The 16222-nt window shown below is 38.8% G+C and overlaps 1 protein-coding gene across 12 annotated transcripts in view; it reads right to left on the reverse strand.

The window, feature by feature from the left end:
* The window catches only part of RABGAP1L (RAB GTPase activating protein 1 like), an 852978-nt gene that overhangs the window by 14146 nt on the left and 822610 nt on the right, over positions 1-16222 (reverse strand). For all 12 annotated transcript variants that reach the window (XM_054449610.2, XM_054449637.2, XM_054449629.2 and 9 more), the window contains 3 exons: positions 12172-12282; positions 4964-5068; positions 2261-2344 (listed from right to left, as the gene is read on the reverse strand). In XM_054449610.2, coding sequence (XP_054305585.1) covers positions 2261-2344; positions 4964-5068; positions 12172-12282 — 300 coding nt within the window. The remainder of the gene's footprint in view (positions 1-2260; positions 2345-4963; positions 5069-12171; positions 12283-16222) is intronic.

Below are 16222 nucleotides of genomic sequence, written 5' to 3' on the forward strand. Positions count from 1 at the left end.
AAGGGCTTGCCAGATAATATTCAAGAATAGTCCCCAGGATTACTATTTGAAGAGTGCTGCATTTGGTGGCCACCCATGGCATAATCTGGCAATGAAAAACATGCATATGTAGCGATGGGAAATTCCACAGCACATAGTCTTTAATGTTCCTTGTATTGGTTAATGTCTACCACCTCTTCTCCTAGATGCCCACATTCAACATCTCAGATCACCTTCAAGGTTTTCTCATCTAGCGAGAAAAAAAAAAAAAAAAAGAAAGAAAAGACTGTCTTTTGTGTCTCCCTTTTCTCTATTTTCATTAGCTATTTAGTTCAGGGACCTGGTTCTTCTTACAGCTGGACTCTGGTATTCGTGGTCTGTCTCCTTGGTTCCACATTTCTTACTGGGACAGATGAGTGCCAATAATATGTCTTTGATTATGCCACTTTCCTGCTCAAAAAGATCCTACCACAAACAAAATAAAATCCAAGGTCCCAAGCCTAGCCCTGAAGACTTTCCTTGATCTGGACCCTAACGTCCCTTTGCTTCTCTTTTGTACTGGAGTCTCTTACCAAATGAATTACTTTTCTCTTCACTAATCTACTTCCATGCCTTTGCACATCCTGTTCTCTCTTTTCTACCATTTCCATCCTCTTCTTTATCTTCTTTATCTCTACAGATCCAAGTCTCACATCGCCTTTGAAGCACAGCTCAAAAGGTTTCATTTCCCACATGTAATAAGTTTCCTTTCCTCTTATTTCTACATAGGTATTACCTCCACATTATGTGATAAGCTTCTAGAGAAGAAAACTTGAATTCATTCATCTTTTTGTCTGTCAAAGTATTAAGCCTCACAGAGAGCAGGCATTAAATAAACATATGTTGATTATCATAGAAGAGTAAAATCGCTCTAAAGTTTTATCAGTCTTCCGTGAATATGCGGATTCCTTATGGAAAGATGTTCATAATGTATTAGTGAACTAAAGCTAGTTACAAAAAAATAGGATAAGCAATACAATTCATCTTGTTTATATATATTTTAAATTTATTTATAAAGCATTTGTATAACAACAATGCATATTCAATATATTACAATGATTAGCTAGAAAGACTGAGGGAGATTTGTTTTCTTTGTGCTTCTCTGCACTATTCTGAGTTTCCACAAGAACACAAACTTAATTTATAAGCAAAAAACACATTTTTTTAAAAAGTAATTATCAGACTTCAGAGTCCTATGTGAAGTAGAAGACCCCAGGGAAATCTTTAGATCAAAAGATGGCATATGGTACTTTAATTAATTCTAGAAACCTGGAATTTGAACAGATCACTCAGGGTCTCAGCAATGAGAGGAGTCCTTGCCATGTCCAGCCAACAGGAAGGACAGGAAGATACCAGTAGATACCAGGAAAGGGGGCTTTCTGAGACCACTCTGGTGATGGGGCCAGAAACATCCTCAAGAAGATGAGCGCTTTGTTAAAAGCATTTTAAGGTTCACAATAGAAAGCTTCCTGCTAGCATTGGCCTGCAGAGGGGAAGGCCACATAGCCATGTGGGAAAAAGAGTGCCTACCACATTCTGTACTGTACTGTACAAAGGACACACTGATCCCCTAGCTACTGCCATTTAATACAATAACTAAACTTCACAAAGAGGCAAATGTTCCGAGTATGATCTACTGGAAATTAGCTTCTGAGTAAGGCAGAAACAGGATCTCAGTAGTCATCAAAAGGTTTTTCTATTCCTCTAAATCTACCCAACACTGTAAACAACCAATAGATTGTTTTGGTCAGTTAGACCTCCCAAGTTATCAGTTATAAGTAATAAGCTATAAGTAGTAAGGTATGAGTATGTCCAACCACTGTCTGCTTCAAAGGAGAGAGTGAGTCACCAAATTTAATAAATCTGGAAAACTATACTGGAAACTTTAAAAACATATCCCAAAGAAAAACAACAACAAAATAATTACCTTTTTATTTTTATTTTTTTAGAAACAGGGTCTTGCTCTGTTGTCCAGGCTGGAGTGCAGTGGTGCAATCATAGTTCACTGCAGCCTCAAACTCCTGGGTACAAGTGATCCTCCTGCCTCAGCCTCCCGGGTAGCTGGGACCACCGGCACACGCCACTGTGCCTGGCTAACTAAAAAAATTTTTTTCTTTGTAGATATGGGGTCCTGCTATGTTGCTCAGGCTAGTCTCAAACTCCTGGCCTCAAGCAAAAAAAAAAAAATTACTTTTATAGCAGCAAACTATAACTAGCTCTATGTGCCACAGAAGTACATTACCTGTTTATACTCAGCAATGATAGCTGTAGTCTTCTTTATTTCATATTCTGCCTTCTCTAGCTGTTTCCTGAATACTTCTTTTAGCTAGAAAGAATAGAATGAGAAATATCAGGATTTAGCCAAAATCTTAAATTTTCACAAACATCTATATTCAAGTCTGTCTGATTCATAGTCAGTAACAATGGTAACAACGTTAACTATATAAATTATCTTCATGGAAGCTGCATCTTGATAATCTGAAAAAGTCAATCATCTCCAGAGATGCAGAAACCTTACTTTCTTTTCTGTAAAATATAAGACATATGAACAACACCATTATAAAATTGCTTATGCTTGCTACTTCTAAAAATATTGCTAAATAAGTGTCCATTCAGAAGCTATCTTTATCCTTATAAGAATCTAAAACAAAACATCAAGGCAATACTGCATGCTAAATTTGTTACTCTTGATGTTATAAATTACTGAAAAAAATCATTGTAGGCCTCCTTATTTATAGTCTACCTTTACTGCTGTTACCTCTCTGGAGGCAGAAACAAGAGGCTTTGGGGACTAGAGTTAGAAAAGATGGGGGAAGATAAGAGCTTTTGAGAAGGACAGGAGATTCAGGGACTAAAGAAACTGACTTAAGAAGGAGCTAAAGTGACACATAATGGCAGGTACCTGTTAAAGTCACTGAAATGTTAAATTATGAATGCTGTAGTTATAACCACAGTTATTTTTGTGGCCCAGCAGCTCTAGAATTCTAGGTATAGGGGAAAATTAAGGTGATGGAAAAGCTCAGGTGCTACCAGATACAAAGGAAAGAATTAAATTCTGCAAGTTGTTGAACAAACAAGTAATGAAACAAACAAAAAACAACTCTGCTTAAACTTTAAGTACATATTCAGAATAAAGAGATGCGTTCTGCACTAAAGCATCCCAAATTATTAATGGCGTATACTCTGTAATTGCTAGTTCATAAATTATTGCAATTTATAATTGCACTCCTCATTAGATTTCTGAATTTCTTCATATCTGTTAGATTCTAAAATTCTAAAAGCAATTGGTAAGTTATACTGATCTACACTCAGTTGTTTATATTGATCTTTATTCTCTATCCAACATAATTTAAGGACATAAACAATAACCTTCTCGCCTTCCACGATAAGGCCCCATAGATGTTAGGACAGACTTGGCTGGCTGAGAGTCTTTGAGCAATGGTCACTAAATTTATCTAAGCCATAGTTTCCTCATCTGAAAATGAGAATAATCCCTATTTTACAAGGGTACCATAATGATTAAAACAGTTACACACACACAGACGCACACGGAGGGGAGGAAGGGTGCAAAGCATCTTGCATTGTTCTTGCAACATACTAGGTGAGTATTCAAGTGTCACATTCCTTCCCATTTTAGGTACCAATTGCTTACAGGCTAGTATATATGTCTGTGGAACCACAGAGCAGGTAGAACCTGGGTTAAATTTATTTGCCAAGAGCTTTATGCCTCATCTAGAGTAGCTTAAGTGGCCCAAAGATGGCAGGAAGTAAAGAAAAAACAAAACCCATTAAGGAGCCTAAATAATCTAAAACTGGGTAATGAGCCCCTGAAAATTTTTGAGTAGGTAAAAAATATATATCCTGGGCCGCTGTAAACGCCAAAGACTCATTAAATCAGATTCCAAGGAAAAAGAAACCATGGAACACTTTTTATAAAAAGTCTGGAAGGTGCTAAATGACACATTCCTCCACATGTAACTTTAGTGGAACATTTTTTCTGGTTGCTTGGATGTAGATCTTTGAAATGCTTTATGCTGTGCTTTAAGTTTAGTATTACTGATGTCTCAGAATGAAACATTAAAATAAGCTAATCACGATTTGAGATGCTTCCTCACTTTATAAGTTAGCTACATTAGTAAAATTCAAGCACACTCTTGGCAGAAGACTTCAGTTGTTTGTGATGAAACTCTGACTCATAATCTAATCTGTGTCAGGCCCCTGGCTGAGACTGACAGGGGTAGAAAACATTGATGAAGCAGCATGTTCTTCCTTGGGGAAGCGGAAAGCTCCAATTCCTTGGGCCGATAGGCCTCTCTGCCCCTGTCCTATACTGCTTTGCACTGGTGGCATTTTCTGGCTAATTAGCCTTACAGCTCCCATGAAGAGTGTAGGGTGCTAACTTCAAGGCTGAAAATGTTTCTTTATATTCCCCCAGGAAATAGGTTTGAAAGCTTAGCCAGGAATACTAATGCTGCTTAAGGTGTGAATCAGGAAAATGAAGTGTGACTGATTGAGGCAGGGGCTGTGTGGCAACTCCCAGCAGAGATCTCTGTAGGCTTTCGGTTTAACAATGCTCATAAACTACTTCAGAGAAGTCAATTATCTTGGAGATGCAACACAAAATTTGCAGATTCGTCAAAGCTCTTGGATCATAATTCCAAGTTACTAAACTTAGAGAAAACTCAACACTCTGGCTAAATATCTCAGTAAAGGCAAATTCCTAAAAGCTGTTCAAGGGTAGAAATACTGCCTCCTCTTTTAACACCCTTCAAAAAAAAAATGTCAGAAATGTTGAACAAAAATGTTGAGTAAGTACACTCAACTACTTACATTACTGCTTTAACATCACCTTTGATTTAGAAGAAATTTAATTTTCCTTCTTTTTTATAGTATTAATTCCCTACCAACATACCTTTGTAAAGAAAAGCCTACATATTCCTTTTACCTGGGCAGTCTCTTCCTCTTGCTTCCTCTTCTCGTCTTCAGTCTCCACCAGCCTCTGTTTGGTCAAGAGGAGCTCCTTATTCAACACATCTGCCTTGTCTTCTGCCTGCAAATCATGGTGCATCACAGTCATACACACGGTAAAGAAAGTGTGTGGAAATCTTCTCCAAACCCAATCTTCAGTTGCTGTTCCAAAATTATTGCAAGTCATTCTTTTCCCTCCTAGCTCAACCAAGGGATGGCTGCTTTCACTGAATGCCAACTATGTGCCAGCTAGTTGGCACACATTATTTCTAATCCACACACCAACAATAATTTTACAGATTATGACAGTGAGGTTTGGAAAGATCCAACAAACTGTCTGGGGTCACACATCTAATAGAGTCATGATCTGAATTCAGATTTGAATAACATCAAAGTTCATCCTCCTTCTAAATGCTTCTTACAGATTTTTAGATGTTAAAACAGCACTCACTCTGTGTAGATGGATCTGATGAAGGGGTAGAGCCTCACAAAGAAACTTCCAACTGGTGGAGAATGGGGGTTGACTCAGAGAGGAGGAGCAGACAGGGTGGTCTGAGGACAACAGTTAGGTGGCAAATTCAAAGACTAGCTGAGGTAAACCTGCCCACATGGCCACTCACACAGGGCAGTGAGTCTAGTAAGGAGAAATCAAGACCAAAAACCCATGATAGAGAGAGCCATGAAGAAAATAGAAATATGGACCAGGAACCCAGGAAGAAAAGATCACATTCCTAGAATGATGATGTCTATTTAACACGTCGGGCTCTCACCTTCTAGGCCTCGGCTTCAAGTTCACATGGCAATGAAGCATGCCCTCAGCCCTGGCCCACTCACCCTCATCTAAGTTAGCTCCCCTATCTAAATCTCTCATATTTCCCTTAATAGGACTGTAATGACAACTTACACATGGGATTTATTTGTCTTGCCCACTAGGCTTTAAGCTCCAGGAGATAAGAACTATATCTCTTTTGCTCATCACTCTATCCCAAGCACCAAGCCCAATGCCAAGTACAGAACAGGTGCTCCCGAAGTAGTTGGTGAATAAAGAGGTGTGGCTAAATCATTGCAGATGTAGACTGCATGCAGTGGAGATGGCAGAAGGCCACAGGATGGGTTCAGCAGAGAGAACCCAGACACAGAGGAGAGGCAAATATGTGAAGAAGCTATCCCTGGCTGACAGCAGCAAAATGTTATCCAAGTAATGGTGAAAACTGGCTGGGTGGCCTTCTGTCCTTCTTCTGCCGTATCTCCCATATGTCCAGATGGGCGAGGCCAGCCCAGTCTGCTGAGGACTGGCCAAGCGGCCTTCTGTCTGTTTTCTGCCATATCTCCTGCATGTCCAGATGGCCAGGCCAGCACAGTCTGCTGGTGACTGTAGAGAAACTGCATTCCAGCTGCTCTGCTTGCCCTGTCTTCTGGCTCCTGATGGCTCATAGCCCAGTGGTTAGAGCTCTGTTTGCAGATCATTTGAAACCGTTGGGCAGTTAAGGCAAAAAAGTCCCTTAAAAGTCTTTAAGACTAAAAATTGCTCTGATGCATTAGATTTTAGGGGGGAAAATCTAACAGCAAATTAACATACTAAAATGAGAGGTAGACCTTGAGAATGCAATATGAACACTGCAAGTCAAGTTTTCATAAGTTGTAAGTCACCTGATGTACATCATGAAAGCATGTGGCATAAAGTACGGCATTTTAAAAGAAAACAAAAAGAGAAAAATAAATAAATAAACCATGGAAGCACAAAGCTTCCATTCTAGAGCCCCAAGCCAGATGACTGACTGAGGTTACTCACAAAGCAGGGAGACCCTCCCCGAAGTCTCTGACAGATAGGCACAGAGTGGCACTTTAAGAGCAGCTGTACAGCCAGGCGCGGTGGCTCACGCCTGTAATCCCAGCATTCTGGGAGGCCGAGGCAGGCTGATCACGAGGTCAGGAGATCGAGACCATCCTGGCTAACACGGTGAAACCCCATCTCTACTAAAAATACAAAAAAAATTAGCCAGGCATGGTGGCAGGTTCCTGTAGTCCCAGCTACTCAGGAGGCTGAGGCAGGAGAATGGGGTGAACCCAGGAGGCGGAGCTTGCAGTGAGCCGAGATCTTGCCACTGCATTCCAGCCTGGGCGACAGAGCGAGACTCCGGCTCAAAAAAAAACAATTGTACTGCTCATTTCAGTGTTCTTAAAAACTGAACCAACTCTCTCCCTGTAACTGCAGCCCACTGGTTCAAGTTCTACCACAGAATGTTTGAGCCCTGCTAATAAAGAAGACTGCAACTAAGCCTTCCTCTTACAGGACCCACAGCAATTTCCACTTTGTGAAGAGACTGATCCTTTCATAATGTTCATCATGATACTGAAATAAATGTTTTTTTTTTTTTTCAGTTTGGTCTCTTGGAGAGCCATCTAAAATTTTAACATTTTGTAAAAATGTTTTAAAGTAAATGCTGGCGGGGCGCGGTGGCTCACGCCTGTAATCCCAGCACTTTGGGAGGCTGAGGCGGGTGGGTCACCTGAAGCCAGGAGTTCGGGATCAGCCTGGCCAACATGGTGAAACCCCATCTCTATTAAAAATACAAAAATCAGCCAGGCATGGTTATGGGCACCTGTAATTCCAGCTACTCGGGAGACAGAGGCAGGAGAATTGCTTGAAACCAGGAGATGGAGGTTGCAGTGAGCCAAGATCACGCTATTGCACTCCAGCCTGGACTACAGGGCTAGATTCTGTCTCAAAGAAAAAAAAAGAAATGAAAGAAAAAGAAAAGAAAAGGGGGAAAAACACTTCCCTGAGGATTTTTTTTCAAAAACACCTAAATGTTTATGCTGAGAAGACCTATTATTTTTATTTGCACATTTTCTGCTGAACAGTCTTCATTAGGTCAAGATTAAGGCAACTTCACTTATTTCTACTGTTACCATATACAGCATCTGCAGCAATTGTTGTGGGTCCTATAGGGAAGAGTCAAGTTTTCCAGGAAGCTTAATCCACAGTTTCTCCTCTTATGTTAAACAGAAAAGTAGGATAAATTGTTCTGTTCATCAAAGTAGGGCCAGATCTGAAATAACTTGAGTAACCCTCTAGCAGTGGTCTTTTGAATTTTTGTACAGCCAACCACTATACCGCACTTAAGTAGGAATTAACTTTAATGTTAATGAATGAAATGCTAAACACAAATTCTACCTTTAAGCCCAAATTATAAAGCCTTTCAAATTCTACCTTTGAGCCCAAATTATAAAGCCTTCATCATAATTTTTTTTTTTTTTTTGAGACAGAGTCTCACTCTGTCGCCCAGGCTGGAGTACAATGGTGCGATCTCGGCTCACTGCAACCTCTACCTCCCAGGTTCAAGAGATTCTCCTGTCTCAGCCTCCCTAGTAGCTGGGATTACAGGCGCATGCCGCCACGCCTGGCTAATTTTTTGTGTTTTTAATAGAGACTTGGTTTCACCATGTTCCCCAGACTGGTCTCGAACTCCTAAGCTCAGGCAATCCACCTGCCTCGGCCTCCCAAAGTGCTAGGATTACAGGCGTGAGCCACTGCGCCAGACAGCCTTCACCATAATTTGATAAGATTGAAACATTGTCATTATCAAGTCTAAATACTTACCAATATTTTATAATGTCTCATTGATACTGAAAGTTCTAATTGCAATCTAAGGCTTCTGCTACATATGCATGAGAGAAACAAGCATTGCAATGTGTGATTTAATCATGAATCAACCAATAACCTCAGAAAAGACTCAGCCCTAATATCAGAAATGAGGATCTCTGAGAAATGATTTCTGAAAGAACTAACCAGGCCAGTTGTTCAACTGAAAATAAAACAAAATAATTTTCCACTTAGTCCATGTAGCTTCTGGTCTAACAGAACTTGCTATGGTGAGAGGGAAGCTAGACCCCTGGTCCTCAGCAGGACAGTACTAATCATGTCTCTTCTCTTTTGTTCCTTGCAAATAGGGAAGGACAGGAAAGGCCTGAAAGCAGACAGCAAACAGAACCTGAAATGGAGATGTTGTACCTTTTTTCACTTCTAATCACTGAGAAATCTTTATTTAAGGAATCCAAGAGAGGGCGAATTCTCAGAGAGGAAAGCTCTGTCAGAGGGAAAAGCTGAAGAGCCTTTGGTGCCCTGGAAGCCTGAAATTAGCACTAAAATGGTCAGAGTAAGAAATGATTTACTTTTGCAAAGAACCTAATTTCCTAATTAGTGTTTGTTTCCTTACATATTTTCTTAAATACAATCTACTTTTATATTTGTTTAAAGTTTGCCAGTGTTTTGCTATTTTAATTAAGAGATCTGATTTTCATGAACTGGGAATGGGAAAGTACTGGGCAAACTAGGTGAAGGCCTGCAAAGCCAGTACTTTTCACTCTCAGGCTAGGGCCCTTCCTAGAAGACTGGTGGGGCAGGTCACTTCAACTGCAGGGACAGCTTTTTGGTAAGCAAATAAACCCCAATGAGGAGGAAACTGCAAAATCAGAAGTTAGGAGGAAATATGCATGAAATAGCAGTTTTTATTCTTTCATCTAGATTCTCTCATCTAGGTAAAAAGCTCCAAAAGGGAGGGTCCAGGTCATATTTATTTTTCTTAAAAGAGAGGGAAAGAGAGTCCAGGAGGGAAGAGAGAAGGCGGAGGACGAATGAAGGTCTGATGGAACCTTTTCTTCAGGGGCTGTTCTAGCACTCACATCATGAGCTATCCTGGTACTCAATAATCAATTACTTCAGGAATACCTATAATGGCAGTCACTCCAGACTGACTCACATGAAGGATTCTCTTGGTGAAGAAATGATTTTTAAGATAATAATTTGTTTCTGAATATTAAAGTTATATATATTATTTAGTATTATATTCATATATAATATGCATATTATAATGTTCATTATTTTTCTGATTTTTAAAAGTTCTAATGCTCATTTTTAGTTAACCTACAGTGGTTAGGTAATTTAGGGTCTTTCTATAAATTATAAATGGGAAAAAACTATAAAGATGAATATAAAAATTATATTTAATCTTATCACCCAGAGATACATAGCAGTAACATTTTGATGTATTTCCTTGTGGGCTTCTTCCCTATCTAGGTATACTACGGTCCCCTTCCCTATAGGATGACCCAATGCCAGCCAGTAGCCCTTGAAATTTAGATGCAAACATTATAAAGGTTTACTGTTTACAGAAAAAAAAAGTATTTTTTAAAAAAATACTATATCATTATTTTCCCATTAAAAAAATTATTCCAGAAAGACATTTTACAAATTGTCATTCTCCCCTACTAGTGAACATAGATATAATAATATTTCTATTTTTCATTCTTATAAGTAACACTGCAGTAAACAACCTTGTATATACATTTTTTTTAAACAGACCTTTTTTTTTTAGGATGGCTTTACAAGTCAGAGGATCTCTAGTTTCTTCATCTATATAGTTTCGTCATTCATGAAATGAGGATTAAAATAATAACTGCTTCCTGGAGTCATTAGGGAGATTAAATGAAATGATGTTTATAAATTGCTTTATTTAGTGCTTGGCACATAGTGGGTACATAGTAAAATTTAATTTTATTATTGCTTAAACCTTTTAACATCTTAATACATATTACCAACTATATTTCCTAAACAACTTTGAAACTCTCCTTAGCTCATTTCACTGCATCCCCACTGAATCCAACTGTTTAAAAATTGTTTCATTTAGTCAGCCATCATAAGAAAATTATTAATGGATAAAAGATTCAAAATGGCAGAATCAAGTGTGAATCAAGACCATTTGGAAAGTTAACATAGAACCAACACTTTCATTATAGCACTGACTTATCTCAACAGTCTCATGAATACAAAAATATGACCACTGAGGTAAGGCTGAATTGACCCTGATTGAATGGAGATCCTGCTACCTTCTTTGGTTCTGACTCTCCTAGTCACATATTTCTCATACCACTTCTCACAGCTTCCAAATGGGTGGGCTGAATGAAGTTTGTGGTTAACAGGGCACAACTTTTTAAAAAACCATTCTCTGGGCAGCTTTTTCTACCTTCCATATCCTGTGTCCCAAGCAACACAGTTTTTGTTTTTGTTTTTGAACTCCCTTTAGTGCCAGCTCTCTCAGTGTCCTCCTCTGCCAGATATAGCACTGTTTTCCTGAACGTGGGTCTTATCTCCAACTTTACTATGGTTAGAACTTTTGAGCCACAAAATTGGCTATCTATATGGGAAAAAAGAAATTGTGGCAGGGGCCATTTTCAGCTGTCCTTTAATTTTAAACATTTAAGCAGATTTATGTTATTAATGAATTTGTATTTTTAATATTCTCAATGCATACTTACACCACAGGTAATGACTCTTTTACAGACTCAACAGTCTGAGTGTCAGTTTTTCTGACCCTCCACTATCTGTTGGGAATATTTACTTTGTAGAAGTCAGAAAATAGAGTGCTAATTTTAAATCTGCACAAGACTGCTTCCATATTGCCAATTATTTCTGAAAATGCTAGCAAGAAAAAACAGGAGGTCCTAAGACTGTCAGCTTAGTTGGAAAGAACAAGGGATGCTAAACAATTTAAGGTCTTCCTAGCAACAGCTAACATTTAATGAACACATACTATTGAAGTGCTTTACTTATTTAATTGTTATATCATCTCTACGAGATAGACACCTTTTTATACCTATAGACAGCTTAAGAACTGCCCAGGGTCATATGGTTCACAGTGGTGGTGCCAGCATTCACAATCAGGCAGTCTGGCTCTCAGCCACTCAGATGCCTATCAATCTAACAATCCAACTCTTAATGTAGGTACTTCATGTAAAAGTTCACATTTATTATGGAGAAGAATTCTTACTGGAACAAAAAGTAAGGCACCTACTGTTAGAGTGGCATTAGTACAGGTATATTCTTGGTGACTGATGTTCTCAGATAATTATGCTGACAGCCATTGGTTCAGGAAAGGTATCAACAAAGACATAACAGAGTTTAGAGGTATAAAGAAAGTATGTCACACATGCTATTTAGAAATGACCCAAACCTTTCTCAAAGGCTTGTGTTTTCCACTCTCTCCAATTAACACAAACTGTCCCTGCCACTTGTCCATTCATCAAGAACAAAGTCAAGAACAAAGCAAGTTTGTGGGGGCGGTGGTGAGGGCAAATCGGTCTTTGCCCTGAGGAAGTCATCACAGTCTCATTTCTAAAGTTTACCTGATCCAAGTCGTTCCGTAGAGCAATTTTGCTTGTTACTAGTTCATGGGCGAGGTCATCATTCTCTTGTTCCAACCTCATGCTGGCCTCCTGTAATCTTCGGTTCTCCCTCTGCAGAAGAAGAACAATAGCCGGAGGTGGGCATTAGTGTCTGGACATACAGAAATGAACAGAACTGGTGAGGAAAAACAAGCAACAAAGTGAACTTTCAAAGGTGTAAAAAGGAGAAGGCGCAAGTGGCACAGGAAGGCAGGATTGCTGTCTGGGAAACAACAGTGAGTTTAGCTAGCAATGCAGATGCGGTTCTCTACCCGGTGAAACTGGTCCCTTAAACTCTCAAGATGGAACTTCATTACAAAAAATGTGCCACAAAGAGCAAACTTTCTGAGCATATCCCCCCCCAATCCTGTGAGGTTTTTACATAGATCTAGAACACAGACACAAACAATTCTTTATTTGAAACATGCACGGTAGTCTCACCCTTGACCTCAAGAGAAACCACAAGACACAGTAGGAATGAAACGGGAAAACCACCAGACATTTCTTCAAATTGTTTTTCTAAGACAGGATTCATATTGAGTATATTTAAGAGCTCTAAATCAAGAATCATGACACATGGGTTCATGACTTTGCTAACAGCTGACATTTTAATTCTTTGAGTAAGAATATATTTACTTTTCTGAACACCTATTTTTGTGTGAGAGCAACAGTCATAAGATATCTAGTTTTTTTGTTTTTTAAAAAACTTCAGATGAAAACATTCTGGGTAAAATAAATTACTGAGGATTTCTGCTCCCAACCTTGAAAAATCTGAAACAAAGTTACATGATAAAAAAACAAAAACAAACAAACAAAAAAACAAGAAAAAAAAAAACCAAGTCACTAATTCTTATGAAGCAAGGTCTTTCCTTAACTAAACACTATGAACTTGGTATGTTCACAACTATTTTCAGAATAGCTATTTCACGTCTTCCATTCCAAAGTATCAAAATTGCTTTCTTTGCTACTGTTAACAGTTATAGGAGATTCAAAAGAGAGCTGACAGGAAAGACTAATGTCATGAGACCTTCCTGTTTTTCAGATTTACACATCTAACAGTGTTTTCTGCAAAGGTGGCAAAAACTCAGACACAGCAATGACACAAAACTAGAAGACAAATATATGTTTTGGAAGATAGTTTATCATAGCATACCAGGTAATGTGAAGTTAATTTTATCTTCTATATAACAACCTGGTGTTTGTTATATTGAAAGAGAAGACAATTTCTTTCTTTTTCCTGTTTTTTAAAACAAGGGCTAAGAAACACATGGTAAGGGCAAAGTCTGAGGCTTTCACAGAGGCAGAGGATCCATAAACAGGGAAGGCCATCAGAGAAGTTAAAAGACGAAACCGCACCTTGATTATACCAGCCACCAGGGCCCATTTCTGTCTTTTTTTTTTTTTTTTGGAAAAAAATTAGAATAGTTGGAGAATGTTAAAACATTATTGAAAAACATTTCTACTAAAAAAGATAAACACAATCTCAAATCACTTTAATACTTTAAATAAATTCATGATAGAATTCTACTCAGTGTTAAAATACTGGAGAAGGCTGGGTGCAGTGGCTCATGCCTGTAATCTCAATACTTTGGGAGCCTGAGACCGGAGGATTGCTTGAGCCCAGGAATTCAAGACCAGCCTCGGCAACATGGCAATACCCCATCTCTACAAAAAAAATTTTAACAATTAGCTGGGTACAGCTGGGCGCAGTGGCTCATGTCTGTAATCCCAGTACTTTGGGTGGCTGAGGTGGGTGGACCACTTGAGGTCAGTTCAAGACCAGCCTGGCCAACATGGTGAAACCTCATCTCCACTAAAACAAAACACAAAAATTAGACGGGTGTGGTGATACACACCTGTAATCCCAGCTACTCAGGAAGCTGAGGCAGGAGAATTGCTTGAACTTGAAAGGCAGAGCTTGCAGTGAGCCAAAATTGCACCACTGCACTTCAGCCTAGGCGACAGAGTGAGTGAGACTCCATCTCAAAAAAAAAAAAAAAAAAAAAAAAAAATTAGCTGGGTGGTGTGGTGTGTACACATGATCCCAGCTACTGGGGAGGCTGAGGTTGGAGGATCACTTGAACCCAGGAAGTCAAGGCTGCAGTGAACTGTGATCATGCCACTGCACTCTAGCCTGGGTAACAGAGTGAGAACCTGTGTCCAAAAAAAAAAAAAAAAAAAAAAAGAAAGAAAGAAAATATAATAACAGGAAATGCTTACGCTGCCTTCCTTGTAGGGGGAAGAAAAACCCAATAAATAATTGAAGAATCTCATTGTAACAATATAAACAACAAATATTAACTGTAGGTAGTGAATTTTCTTTATTGTTGTCCTTGTCCTTTTAAAAATGTTTTCAAGTTTTCTACAATGAATATATATTTGTAATAGGATTTTAAAAATAGTTTTATTAAGGAAAAAAAGCAATTCAGAATTTTAATTCCATTGGAAGGGATAAGATGCCAAAATGAGAAAAAAAATTTTAAGTCCACTTCTGTTAGAAGGTCATATTCTACACAAAACCATATTGGATCCTCCTTTTTGACCAAGATATAATGTAACCCCTCAGAAGTGGTGCCTTGCGAGGAACTCTTTCCCTAGATGTTCCTGAGAAGATTGTGAATGCTCTTGTAAAGGCAACTTGTACTCACCAGATTCTGTCTGTTCCCTCAATCTACAGAAGCTCCACCCTCCCACAGAAGCATAATAAATGTGGAGACTAAAAAACAAATTTCTAAAAAGCCAGAGCTTCTACAATGAAATCTTTCAATCTTTGCCTAAGTAACACAATTTCTAGCAGGGGCTGGAGAGTTAGCCTTTATTTCTGATATATCTATTACTCCTTTTCATGGAAAAAAAAATATAGGAAACTTAGATTAAAAAAAAAGATTTGAGAAGCTTTTTCAATAAATTTCCTCCCAGCCAGGAAAGAGTAACAATACCAGCACAATTTCAACATGACATATTTCACAATGCAGGCTGCTTAGCCAGGGAAGAGATTTTTCTCATTTCTTGATAAATATCTTCAAGAAACTAAGATAAGACTACTTCAATAGGTATTCCTGAGTTAAGTATCCTATTGCTATTGAAATTGTACTTGTATAACCCCAAAGTACAAAAAGCTCCCTCGACTATTATGTACATTACATTCATTTGGCACAAGTGAAAATGTTGCCACTACCAGTTTTTCAGGTTACAATTACATGCTTAGAATTGAGTTAAAGTAACCTCCAAGTAAAGTCATAGGATGTTCATGGAAAAGTACTTTGTTCAAGTATTTAGAAATCATACTAGGTAGCTACTTCACTGTTGATTAGAGATAAATGTCTGATGGATTATCTGTTATATAAGAAAGAGGTGTGAGTTCAGCTGAAATTCTGACTAGTAACTTCTCATTACAATGACTGTTGTAACTGAAACCCTTCCTTGCAGACACACAGCTAAAGGGGCAAGGGCAAGGGTGGGAAAAGATTTGGGAGAAACTGAGTGTCTCAGGGTCCCTGCAAAGCAAAATAGCCTGGAGGGCACACCTACTGGCTTTTGCTTTAGCAAGAAGCTTCAATTTAGTGTCTGCAAAGCAAGCAGCACAGTGGGAAGTGTCAGACTCCTGCTCTGCACTCACAGACAAGTGGGAAAGCAAGCTACGGGGCCAAAAATGCAGTATCATCCTCCAAAGTATGAACCCAGGGTGAGTGCTACTGAGCACTACAGTGAGACCCTGCTACTGAGATGGAGATTTTCTACAAAGAACTTGCCCACACTTACCTACTGAGGGCTAAACAGAGCTTATATTAACTTGGCTGTCTTTTACAGTTCTTCTCAAGGAGGCAAAACTGTTTTCAATACTGACCGATTCTAGAAAAAGTTTGCCTGTATACTAGAATGGAGAAGAGAGTTTGGTTTTGATGGTCTTGGGAAAAGGCAGTAACCCTGCTTGGCTCATTTTGAAATGTTGACAAGGGTTGCCCATGGGAGACAGACTTAAAGTCAGCCCCAATAACCTCAGTCAGCCCAG

Source organism: Pongo pygmaeus, chromosome 1, assembly GCF_028885625.2.
Source record: "Pongo pygmaeus isolate AG05252 chromosome 1, NHGRI_mPonPyg2-v2.0_pri, whole genome shotgun sequence".
In the NCBI taxonomy this organism is placed as follows: Eukaryota; Metazoa; Chordata; class Mammalia; order Primates; family Hominidae; genus Pongo; species Pongo pygmaeus.